The following is a 12,887-nucleotide window of genomic DNA, read 5'->3' as shown; positions in this document are numbered from 1 at the left end:
GTACGCGCAGGGTTGGGAAGGAGACTTAGAACACCCAGACCATCCCTGAGCGCACGAACGCAGACACAGTCGCTCACTCACATGCAGTGATAGCGTTCATTTCTCTCAACATAAAGGGTTCAAATTGCGGCAACTTAAGAAAAAAAAAAAAAAATCCAACTCTTGATCTGGAAGAGAGAAGGGAGGGGAGAGGCTCAGGGTCGGGGAGAGGAAAATCCTGCCATCCTACCTTTCTCAGCGGCTCCTCGAGCCGATCGTGGTGGAGGGCACGGGCTTCTCCAGGAACTCCGGGATGGACATCTGTGGGGGCAGTCCTGGCAGCCACCCCCTGCCTGCCAATCAACCCCTGGAAAAGACACCCGCTTCCCACTCTCCGAATCCCTTCCCCGCGGCTCCACTCCCTGAAACACTTTTCAAGTTTCTCCCCACCCTGTACCCTCCCTCCCGCGCAGACCCGAGCCATCTAGGTGGGCGGGAGTGGAGGATTTGAGCCGCAGTTCACAGCCTTGTCTTTGCCACCTTTGGGGCGGAGGCACCCGGTAGCTGGTGGGAAGAGATGGGAGGGAGGCCAAAGTTTGCTTCCTTGGGTGAAGAAGGAGGGGGGCTGAGGGGAAAACCTGGCCTGAACAAAGACCACTGCTCATTCTGTAAGCCCTCTCCTCCAAGGGCAGGGAAGGGAGGGCTGCCTGGTGTCCCTGAACCCCGACTGTCTTTTTCCCACCCAGAATTCCCAATCCCTAGCCCCCTTTTTATGCTGCAGGAAATCTCAGCTGCTTGGGAAGCGGGTGTAGAGGGAGCATTCTTGGGGGTGGAGGTGAGTAAAAGTGGGTGTTGGAAAGGCTGTGTGCTGACCTGGAGTCCCAGGCAAGGCTGCTGCCCCAGTAAGTGCTCCAGAGAGAGGGCAGGCTAACGGGGTGTGTGTGTGTGTGTGTGTGTGTATGTAAGGACCACACATTTGCTTCATTGTGGATGCTGCTCCTACCATCTTGGCCTGCTGTGTAGCCAGGGTGAGCCAGCCTGCCCAGATGGGTCATAAGAGCACCCTTTCCCTCCTGGAGGAGGGGAGGGAAGGCCTAGGAGGGAGTTAGGTGCAGGTCACAGACAAGCCATGAAGGGTGTCCTAAGAAGTGTCTTGACCAGGACCAGGGATTCAAGTCCAGTCCATGTTGATCGGGCCCTGGGCCCTTTGCCAGCCCCTCCTGCATTCGTAGGGGCCGTGGGGCTTGGCCCAGCTCTAGGGTGTGGCCTTCACAGTCCGGCCTCAGGGAGCCAGAGGTGGCTCTTCTCAATAGAGTTCTCAGGTGGGAGGGGCTGAGGGAGGGGCTGGGATGGTTGCTCTGGGCCCCACTGTGCTCCTGCAAGCCTTTCCCGGTAACCCTCTCACTCCGAAGGGGCTATTATAAAAGCTGACCTTTTCTCCCACGGCTGGTTTGAAAACCCAGCTTTCTGGGGCCAAGAATGAGCAGGGCCAAGAAGAAAAGAAAATTGTATTTCAGGAAAAGCAGCCAGACTGCTTGCTCCTGAACTGCACACATCCCAGGCCAGCAGGGCTCCCAGGTGTGGATGATAGTCCCTTAGTCGTCTCCAGTCCAGCCCCCCAGGCTGCAGAGGTGGGGGGTCCCAGCCGAGGGGCCTGAGGAGAGACTGTTCTCCTGAGCCTGTGTAGGTGTGCCTGGGGTCCTGTTCAGAGATGCCTCCCTGGTGTCTGTGACCCTGGTGGGGGTGGGGATGAGAGGAGGAAAAGCGGCAGGGGGGGCGGCCACATCCTTTCAGTTCCTTTCTCTGGAGAAGCCCCTTCTCAAAGCTGGGGTGCGTGTTGCCTGAGTGACCACAGGACATTGAAAGGCTCTCGGTTAGGCCAGCCGAGAACTAGGGATATGTTGGTTGTTAAGGAAATTTCAGCCCCAGGGCCCTTGCCTGGCAAGGAGCCCACAGTTGGGAGTTGGTTGGAAAGTTGGCTTTGGGGAGAGGCTTTTCTGGAGCTTGAGAAGTGGGGTGGGCGTTTTCAGTCAGGGATAGAGTGAAGCACGTTCCTAGGAGCAGGGGCCTTCGGTGTACTCCTCCCAAGGTTCTGAGTGAGGTCTGGGCGTGGGCATGCCTTCCTGGCCCAGGGATAGAGTGAAGCACGTTCCTAGGAGCAGGGGCCTTCGGTGTACTCCTCCCAAGGTTCTGAGTGAGGTCTGGGTGTGGGCATGCCTTCCTGGCCCAGCCATCCTGACCTCCAGTGTTGACAAACCCAGAGAGAAAGTGAGATGGAGACAGTGATGGGAATGGGGACCAGGGTTGGTCAGAGAGCCCACCTCCCACTGGTATTCTCCCTCTCATCGGGGCATTTGATGTACCTGGGCGGTTGTAGGTCTCTGTGGTCTCACAGTCCCTGCTGTGTCTCCAGAAGCTGTTCCACATGTCTGTGCTTTCCTTGAGAGATCCGAGTTTTCTCCTGATCTAGAACCTGGAAACATCACCAGAATACCTTCCAACTTTTACTCACCTAGAATTCTTGGCCAGAGGCACCAGGTTGCCATGATTTCTTTCTCTGGCTGGACTTCTTGGTTTTGGGGGTCATGGGACCACCGAGAAGAGTCAGGGGTAGGTGGTGGTCAGGGAGTTTGGTTGGAAAATGCACTGACCCTCCTATGGAACATCTCTCTGCTCAGGAGCTGAAAGGAAGAGGGAAGCCCTTGCTTTAGGCAGAGGAGCCCAGGACTCTATAAGGATGTCTCTTGGGGCTGTAGACCCACCTGTAGGGCAGGAAGGAAGTGTCCTTATTGCCCCAGTTCCCTAGGCTAGTGTGCTGACGTTTAAGCCTGGGGAGGAGGCCACCTTCTCGTTTTATCTCCCGCTGTGCAGCCTCAGGTAACGCCAAGGTGGAAGAGGAGACGCCTGCTGGGATGCTGGGGTGAGGAGAGTCAGTGGAAGGCCCAGGGCTGGGCCAGTCCTAAGGCTCCAGCAGGCTGGCTACCTGGTTGGCTAGGTGGGACGGCAGGTACAGGTGAGGCCGGGTCAACAGAGCTGATCCTGGAGGGCCCTGTTGCACACGAGTCCTGCAGAGACCCAGGAGTTTGCTGAAGCCTGGCAATAAAGCCCCCGCCTGGGCTTGGGCTGGAGGGCGCTTCTCCATCCTACCCTGGGCAGATGCCTTATGTCTATGCCCACATTCCATGCTGGTTTCTTTAGTGGTCTTGCTCAAGCCTGGCCATAACTGTCAGCTCCTCCTGTCCTGAGGTAGAGGTCTGGTCAGCTAGAGAAAGAAAGTCTTTTGTTGTGGACCCTGAGGTTTTCTCCACCCCAGGCCCACCCCCTGCTCTCTTGGTGGGATAGGCCTGGCCCGCCAGGAGTTCATTTCTAGATGCGTTTCCCCTCCATGGCCCTGTGGGTAGTGACAGGGTTGCAGTGCAGTACGTTGCCTCTAGGTGTCGCTGTCTCCCTGTGCTAGCTGCTCCCTGAGCAGGGCCTCTTGGGAGAAAGGAGTGAGAAGTGGGAGTTCTGGGTCAAAATGGAGGAGACTCTTTGGGATTAGGGGATGGGGGAGACTTCTGCCTAAGATCTTATTATGTTTCGGGGCAGAATGGAGTGCGGAAACCCCCCCATCACTCTTCTGGTCTTGGAAAATTCAGTCTTGGCTCTGGGCCATGGCATGGCCTTTTTGTGGGGCAGGATCTGAGTGAGAGGCTTGGAGGGGACCAGGGGACTGGGATGATGTCTGTTTGGGGAGCTTGCTTTTGGAAGGACCAAGCGGCCCTTTCTGTGCCTTTCCCTTCCGTATCTCCTTCCCGGACCCCTTCCCTTTCGAGGACTGTGGGTTTGGACACTGGAGGCCATGCTGGGGAGGCGAGGGTCCATGTGCGAGGCCAGGGTCCACTTGCAGCTGACTTATTACTTGGCTTCTGGAAAGAAGGAGAAACAGAGGGGAGAGGGTATCAAGGAAGGGTGGGGAGGAGAGGAAAGAAAGAGGAAAAGAAATGAGAGAGAGAAGGAGACAGAGACAGAGAGAGGTATCTGTGGGTGTGGTGGGATGGAGTTGCTTGGGCCCCAGCATTTTTTGGGGGGCTGGGGTGGAACTTGTCTCCATGGTGGATTTTGTCTCTGTTGGACAGGATGGTGTGGAGGGCCGGGTCCCCCAGAGGAGTGCTTCCCTCTGAGCTTTCCTCAGACCTCAGGCTTGTCTGTCCCTGTTTCCTTATGAAGTCTGGGGACTCAAAATGGACAGACTGGGGGTCGGAGGGGCCGTTTTAGCCTGGGTGTGACCTTGAGTTGTCACGTCCCTTCTTTGGGCCTCAGTTTTCTGAGGGTGGAACGTGAGGACTGATCTGGTCTTTGAGAGCCTAACAGGCTGTGAGAGTTAACCAGTCAGCCTAGCTGGTTCCTTGGCCAGACCTGTTTGGACCTGAGGTTGCTGGCAGGAGGCCTGGCTACTCTGAAACTGAGATCTCCCCTTGGCCTGCCCTAGGAGGCCCATCAGCCGCCAGCTCTCTGCTGAGGCTGTGGGATCCTTCTCTGGACTCCTGGCATCTTGGACCGTCTGTGGTCTGGCTGGGGCCTCTGGCTCTTCTGGGCTGTGCTCCTGGGCCCAGGGCCGTGGAAGGAACCAGGAAAGGGTCATGTAGGGCCAGGGCCGAAGACAACTTTTCTCCTTTGGGGTCTGAGGAGAGATGGTGGTATCTTGGGCCCCTTTAGCAGCGCTTACTCTGACTTGCTGGGGCAGGCAGCCTTGAATTGGCCTTGCTGTGTTGAATAGAACCGGTGTGACTCTCCCAGAAGGGCCCCCAGGCCTGCCTCTGGGGTCGGAGACTGCGGCCCTCATTCATGCTTGTCTTCCCTCCCCACCACCCAGACGAGACCCTCCGCTCTTTGGCCAGCCCTTCCTCCCCGCAGGGCCCCGAGCTCCACGGCTGGCGCCCCCCAGTGGACTGTGTCCGGGCCAATGAGCTGTGCGCGGCCGAATCCAACTGCAGCTCCCGCTACCGCACGCTGCGCCAGTGCCTGGCCGGTCGGGACCGCAACACTATGCTGGCCAACAAGGAGTGCCAGGCAGCCCTGGAGGTGCTGCAGGAGAGCCCGCTCTACGACTGCCGCTGCAAGCGGGGCATGAAGAAGGAGCTGCAGTGCTTGCAGATCTACTGGAGCATCCACCTGGGGCTGACCGAGGGTAAGGCCGGCCAGGGTCCTGGGTTCAGCGGGAGGGCCTGGTAACGGGATGGACTGGCCCGCCGTGTCTCTCTCCACCTCCTGGGCAACCTAGCACCCAGAGGAGGTAATCATCTGACCTGGAGAGGTGGGGCGCAGATGTTGCTGGAGAGACAGACCAAGGAGGAGCTAGGGAGGAGAAAGGGTCAGGGTGGTGGAATGAGAGGGGATGGGGGTCTGGATGGGGAGTGGACCAAGGCTGGCTGGCTGGCTGTGTGTCGTGGTAACAAGGGCAGGTGAGGCCAGAGTGCCCAGGTGGATGGAGAAAAGCACAGAGGAGAGAGAAGGGACTGGCTGCGTGCGGGCGGAGCTGTTAGGTTTGCATGTGAGCAGACCAGCCCCTGCCACTCTCTGCTGCCCCTCTTCTGCCTGCCTGCTTCCAGGAGGCCTGCCCTTCTGGTAGCTTCCTGACCCCTGACCTGTCTTAGGCACCATCAGCAGGGATTGGAGGGCACGTGGGCAGCAGGTCCCAGAGCCCTGGGCAAGCCCTCCTCCAATTTCCAAGGCCAAACCTGTAAGCCTCTCAACCACCTCCCCCATTTCCTCCGCCTCCAGACTAGGGTGTGGAGGATTTGCAGGCCTCCTGGGTCAGACATTCATTTATTAATTCAACAGCTGTTTACTGGGAGTTTCCTGGCTGCTAGGCATTAATAGTCCAGAGCAGCTGGGGCAGCATTTGCCTTTGTGGAGCTCCTCTTCTCGGGGGACACAGATAAGTCAGGGACTTTCTGTCATTTGGTGATGTAGTGAGTGCTGTCGGAAAGCACTGGGGGCTCTGGAAGAGCCAAAGAAGGGCATCTAACCCCTTTTTGCAAAATCTAGAGAGCCTTCCTGAAAGAGGCAGGCTTCAGGCTGAGACTAAAGAGTGAGGTGCAGTTATTTCGTGAAGGCATGTGGGGAGAGTGTGGGAGGTGGGGGACAGAGCTTGGGCAAAGGGCAGCATGTAATGCAGGTTAGCTGACCTTCCTTACAGACACGCAGGTAACTCAGTGGTGCTAAGTTGCTTTAGTCGTGTCTAACTCTAGCCCACCAGGCTCCTCTGTCCATGGGATTCTCCAGGCAAAAATACTGGAGTGGGCTGCCATGCCCTCCTCCAGGGGATCTTCCCGACCCAGGGATTGAACCCTCATCTCTTCTGTCTCCTGCATGACAGATGTGTTCTTTACCACTACCGCCACCTAGAGGCAAGTGGAGTGGGGATGGAGGAGGAGAGATGGGAGGGGTTTGGATCTGGTGGGCAGCACCCCTTGGAGGTTTTATGTGATGATCTGTGCTTCAGGAAAAAGTTCACATGGTTCCAACAGGAGAGCAGATTGGAGAGACTGTTTGGAGGCCACTGCTGTGGTGCAGGCCAGGAACATGGCGGCTGAACGAGGACAGTGGTAGGAAAGAAAGATCTAAGAGCTGCCCAGGAGTTGGAATCAACAGGTCCTTGTGAAAGGCCGGAAGAGTCAGGGAGGGCCCCCAGGCTTCTGTCTGGGGCAGCTGAGTGGCTGAGGGGGCTCATCACGGCAAAGGTGTTGAGTCGGGGGAGGGCTGGAGATATGCATTTGTTTTGGGGTTATATGCCCCTCATCGGCCCTGCCCTATAGACAGCTGGGCGTGCAGGGCTGGGGCTCAGGTGAGGAAGGGGGACTGGACTTAAGGATTGAGACGTCATGAGCAAGGACTTCCTTGGAAGTGATAAAGACTCCGACTTTCAATGCAGAGGGTGTGGGTTTGATCCCTCGTTGGGGAACTGAGATCTCACATGCTGCAGGGTGTGGCCAAAAATAAATAAAAATGTGGTAAATCAACTACAATAAAAAATAAAAAAGAAGTCACCAGCAGCCTGCAGGTGGTAACTGGGGCCAAGGGATTGGGTACAGTCACACTGGGAGGAGGTCAGGAACTGAACTACTGGGATCACTGCCATTGAAAGATGGGCTGCAGGGGTGATGAGGAGGCTGTGGGGGTGAGGTGGGAGGGAGCCCCTTGGGAGGAGCTCACTGTCAGAAGGAAGGAGGATCAACAGCCTCCAAGACTTCAGGCCGGACAGGAGAGGGATGGAGAGTGTACCTGGTGCCCTTGGGGAGACTCCTTAGGTGGCCACTGGGAGCAGAAGCCTGCTTAGCGGGGTGCCTGGGAGCTGGGGAACTGGGAATGATGACTGTGGACAACTTCTTGAATTTTGGTGTGAATATACAGGGCTTCGGCAATGGCACCCCACTCCAGTACTCTTGCCTGGAAAATCCCATGGGCGGAAGAGCCTGGTAGGCTGCAGTCCATGGGGTCGCTAGAGTCGGACACGACTGAGCGACTTCACTTTCACTTTTCACTTTCATGCATTGGAGAAGGAAATGGCAACCCACTCCAGTGTTCTTGCCTGGAGAATCCCAGGGATGTGGGAGCCTGGTGGGCTGCTGTCTATGGGGTTGCACAGAGTCGGACACGACTGAAGTGACTTAGCCGTAGCCGTCCCAGGTGGCTCAGGGGTAAAGAACTCACCTGACAATGCAGGAGACAAAAGAGATGTGGTTTCGCTCCCTGGGTGAGGAAGATCCCCTGGAGGAGGGCATGGGAACCCACTCCAGTATTCTTCCCTGGAGAATCCCGCGGACAGAGGAGCCTGGCAGGCTATAGTCCATGTGATCGCAAAGAGCTGGACATGACTGAAGCCACTTAGCAAGCATGTGAAGATAGAGAACAAAGGATGACTTTTTTAAAAAAGAGAGTTGACTAGTTTAAATTCTAAAGTAGGACAGAAGCAATGGAGAGGCTGAGGTTAAGAAGAGAGAGGGGTGTGATGTGGAACTGTGCCCTTAGGGGAGGGGAGGTGTCAGCCTGGAATCTGAGGGTCATCAGCCCGCCTCCCCTGCCCCAGCTGCTGGAGGGGCAGGAGGAAGCTGGGCCCAGGGTGGAGCCTGGATAGTGATGAGTTCCTGACCAGTGGCTCAGAAGTTTCAAATTTGTCCTAAAATTAGGAATAAACAGGCTTGGAATTATTAACAGTATTACCACCATTAGTAACATAGTAATTCCTCATGAACTGAGTGGTGACTTCTCTGTTGCTGGCAACCTGGAGTCCTAGAACTTGAAATTAGCAAAGAGAGGGAACTAGCCACAGAGAGGGGCGCTCTGTTCTCTGTGAGATAAGGGGCTGGCTTCCTCCTACCCTCCCAGGCTGACTCCATGCACAGAATACATATTTATCACAAAGAAGACTTATTTAACTTCTTACAAAACTCACATAACAGAAACTGACAAATCCATGTTGCTGTTTAGTTGCTCAGTCATGTCTGACTCTTTTGCGACCCCATGGACTGTAGCCCTCCAGGTTCCTCTGCCCTGGGATTTCCCAGGCAAGAATACTGGAGTGGGTTGCCATTTCCTTCTCCCCATGCACAGAACAGTAAGGGCCCCAATTCAGGAAGCCGGTTTGTTTAGGTTTTTGCTTTCTTTCCACGGCCTTTGGTTTCAACCCAAGGGAGACTGGGCAGAAGGTGGGTGGGCTTGCTGTAGGTGCAGAATGGGAAGGGAGGGGATAGAAGAGTTTAGGGCTAGAGAGCTGGATGGGCCACTGGAGACCCTTCCCATTGGACTGGCACCCTCAGCATCACCACATCAGCGCACTGGGGACCTTGCTTGGAGCTGGGTGGTGAGGTGTTTTGATGACAACAGAAAGCATAATATGCATTTTATGCTGCCTTCTGCCACGTCTTCAAGGCCCCTTCAACCCAAGAGGGCTCTGACTGTAGAGTCTCTGGATCCCAATGCTTGAGATGGTTTGTTGGTTCATTTACTCAACAAACATCTGTTAAATACCTACTGTGTGCTTCAGAGGGCGAGAGCACTGAGGAAGCCTTGGGCCCTGTGTGGGCACCTGTAGTCTGGGAGGCCCTTCTTTGGGTCCACTCTAGAAAGTCAGGCCCCTGCTTTTCTCCTTCCTCAGAACCATGCTCCCTACCCTTGCAGACTGCTCAGTCCCCTCCCCTGGGTCTTTGGGCCAGTGGTTTCTGTTCGGGGCTGACTGGGGAACCCGGAGGCCTTTTATTAGTAACAGCAGGTGGTGTTCCTCTGAAGGACAGAGTCTTCCTGAGAGGGGGCTCTTCCTGGAGTGGGAAGAGTGGTCTCCCGGGAAGATGCAGGCACTTCCTCCCTATTCCTTGTGCGTGTGTGTGTGCTAAGTCACTTCAGTTGTGTCCAACTCTTTGCAACCCCGTGGACTGAGCCCACCAGGCTCCTCCATCCATGGGATTCTCCAGGAAAGAATACTGCAGTAGGTTGCCATGTCCTACTCCAGGGGATCTTCCTGACCTTAACATTTTGATAACCTGACTTGGGTCTGGACGGGTGAGGGGATCAAGGAGTGGAGAGACTCATGTGGGTTTGCACTTAGATTCTCGCTTCTCCAGGGTCCCTGCTGGTGGATGCAATTCCTACAGACTTAGTCCCACCTTTTGCCTCTGAGAGAGAGGCCCTACCTGTCACCTCCCCACCTGAGGCTGAGCTCACTGCATGGACTGAGGACCTCAGCAGTCCATGTGTGGGCAGAGCTGGGAGCTGAACTCTCAGACAGTCCCAACTGCCAAGGGCCTTGAGATCATTCTAGCAGGAGGCTGAGATGCAGAGAGGTGTGGTAGGCCTCACAGGGCACACAGCAAGCTGCTGGTGGGACCAGACCCTGGACTCTTCTAAGTAGACCCCTTTCCACTGTCCTGGAAAGCAGAGACATCACTTGGCCAAAAAAGGTCCATATAGTCAAAGCTATGGTTTTTCCAGTAGTCACGTATGGATGTGAGAGTTGGACCATAAGGAATGTTGCTGCTGCTGCTGCTAAGTCGCTTCAGTCGTGTCCAACTCTGTGCGACCCCATAGACGGCAGCTCACCAGACTCCCCCGTCCCTGGGATTCTCCAGGCAAGAACACTGGAGTGGGTTGCCATTTCCTTCTCCAATGCATGAAAGTAAAAAGTGAAAGTGAAGTCGCTCAGTCATGTCCGACTCTTAGTGACCCCATGGATTGCAGCCCACCATCCATGGGATTTTCCAGGCAAGAGTACTGGAGTGGGGTGCCATTGCCTTCTCTGAAGGAAGGTTGAGTGCCAAGGAATTGATGCTTTCGAACTGTGGTGCTGGAGAAGACTCTTGAGAGCCTCTTGGACTGCATGGAGATCAAACCAGTCTATCTTAAAGGAAATCAACCCTGAATATTCATTGGAAGGACTGATGTTGAAGCTGAAGCTCCAGTACTTTGGCCAATTGACATGAAGAGCCAACTCATTGTAAAAGACCCTGATGCTGGGAAAGACTGAGGGCAGGAGGAGATGGGGGTGACAGAGGATGAGATGGTTGGATGGCATCATTGACTCAATGGACATGAGTTTAAGCAAACTCCGAGAGACAGTGTAGGACAAGGAAGCCTGATATGCTGCAGCCCATGGGGTCACAAAGAGCTGGACACAACTGAGTAACTGAAAAGTGACCACTGCCCTGGGGGAGAGCTGTGGCCTTGAGCTCGTCTTCCCCTCTGCCATAACCACCCCCGTAATCACCAGTATTTACATTGGGGTGAGGGGAGGGATGTCACTGTTGGCTGCACAGGGCACTTGAGACCAGGCTTCTTGCCTCCTCCAGTGGCAATGCTGAAGTTCAAGGTCATCCTGCTTCTGCAAATGTGAAGTGCACAGGGTTCTCCCTACATGTCCTCTCCCAGCTCGTGGGCCTGGAGTCTGACATCCTGCATTTGACTTCAGTCTTGCTGCCAGGCAGACCTCAGATTTCCTGATGGTGAATTCTGCTGCAGGAGCAGGCAAGGAGAATTGATTTAAATAGGATGGGCCCCTCCCAACCAGTCATGGAAGAGGCTCTTTTTCCCCAGAGATCCATCCCCTGGGCCAATCAGTCATACTAGCCTATCTGTACCCAGGCACAGTGCTGTGTCAGATGCTATAGGGAAGGACAGGCCCTGCTGTAGGGAAGTGGTCCAGCCAGGAGAAGACAGCTCTGTGAAAAGTATGCAAGAGTTGTTTAGTCGCTCAGTTGTGTCCAACTCTTTGCGATCCCATGGACTACAGCACACCAGGCTTCCCTGTCTGTCACTATTTCCCTGAGTTTGTTCAGACTCATGTCCATTGAATTGGTGATAACATCCAACCATCTCATCCTCTGCTGCCCACTTCTTTTGCCTTCAGTCTTTCCCAGCACCAGGGTCTTTTCCAATGAGTCAGCTCTTCGAATCAGGTGGCCAGAGTTTTGGAGCTTTAGCCTCAGTCCTTCCAATGAATCTTCAGGGTTGGTAGTACTTGTTTAAGAATTTGGTTTCGGTAACACTTTTTATTTTTGGAGGCAGTATTCATACTGGTTAAGTATTTGGACTCTGGAGCCAACAGCCTGGATTTGAAACTTAGCTCTGCCACTCACCGGCTGTGTGTTTTGGGCAAGTGCTGTAGCATCTCCATGCCCCAGTCCCTGATCAGAAAAATAGGGAGAATAATAGTGCCTAGCCCCTGGGGAAATTAAGAGGATTAAATGAGTTAGTACATCTAAAGCACTTCTAATAGTGCCAGTATGAAGAAAGCACAACATAACCTCATCGTTATTACAAAAGCGCTTCCTAAGTCTCTTGTTATTTGTTTGCACCAGCTAGCATGGCTGGTACGCTCCACCCCCCGCCCTCCCCCCCTTCAGGGAGTTTCTCCAGTGCTGGTGGGCAAAGGGGAGGATGCTGAGATCTTGCAAGCCCATGATGGCCCTGCAGGCCCCGGGGGGGAGGTGGGGTTGGAGACAGGCCTGGACCAAAGAGTCATCTTTGGATTAGGCAGATACCAGTGGGCACCCCCTGTGCATAAGGCGCCCTGTGTGCTGGATCGGGTGGGGCCTAAGGGTGTTCTTGTGAGATACAGTGAAGGGTGGGGCCACTTCTCAGGGGGCATGCTCTTCCTTCATGTCCTCTGGGGGGGGGGTCTGTACCCTTTTTTTGGGGGTCATCCTAGTATAGTGGAGAGATGCCCCTTCATGTCCTCTGGGGGGGTCTGTACCCTTTTTTGGGGGGTCATCCTAGTATAGTGGAGAGATGCCCCTTCATGTCCTCTGGGGGGGTCTGTACCCTTTTTTTGGGGGGTCATCCTAGTATAGTGGAGAGATGCCCCTTCATGTCCTCTGGGGCGGTCTGTACCCTTTTTTGGGGGTCATCCTAGTATAGTGGAGAGATGCCCTTTCATGTCCTCTGGGGGGGTCTGTACCCTTTTTTTGGGGGGTCATCCTAGTATAGTGGAGAGATGCCCCTTCATGTCCTCTGGGGGGGTCTGTACCCTTTTTTGGGGGGTCATCCTAGTATAGTGGAGAGATGCCCCTTCATGTCCTCTGGGGGGGTCTGTACCCTTTTTTGGGGGGTCATCCTAGTATAGTGGAGAGATGCCTTGTCCCTGGACCAGCAGAGAGCCAGTCAGGGGCTAGCCTGTGGGTGACTTTGGGGCCTGGCTGAAGAAGCAGATTCCAAGACCCCCTCCCCCGGAGGCCAGCCCCGGAGGCTGGCCCCTTCCTGCAGGTGGCCCCCTGCAGGGGTGCCACCCCCATGGACTCCTCTTTAGGTGGTGAGCTTGCCTGTGGCTCTGGGCCTCAGGTGGACAGGAAATCAATGTGTGAGGCTGTGGTCATCACCTGTCTCCCCCGCCCCCTCTGCATGCACACACAGTCTGAGTGATTATCCATTGATTTCTT

The 12,887-nt window shown here is 55.1% G+C and overlaps 1 protein-coding gene across 10 annotated transcripts in view; it reads left to right on the top strand.

Moving 5' to 3' along the window:
* The window catches only part of GFRA2 (GDNF family receptor alpha 2), a 297,825-nt gene that overhangs the window by 102,109 nt on the left and 182,829 nt on the right, over positions 1-12,887 (top strand). For 8 of the 10 annotated variants that reach the window (XM_086416115.1, XM_086416114.1, XM_086416113.1 and 5 more), the window contains one exon: positions 4,835-5,149. In XM_086416115.1, the coding sequence (XP_086272241.1) occupies positions 4,835-5,149 (315 nt within the window). The remainder of the gene's footprint in view (positions 1-4,834; positions 5,150-12,887) is intronic. The other 2 variants (XM_086416120.1, XM_086416116.1) reach the window with 1 other exon arrangement.

Source organism: Bos grunniens, chromosome 8, assembly GCF_055505025.1.
Source record: "Bos grunniens cultivar Pamir isolate PY7600 chromosome 8, Bosgru_T2T1.0, whole genome shotgun sequence".
NCBI lineage: Eukaryota > Metazoa > Chordata > Mammalia > Artiodactyla > Bovidae > Bos > Bos grunniens.
The sequence above is the reverse complement of the archived record's forward strand: the minus strand, read 5'-3'. Positions and strand labels throughout refer to the sequence as shown.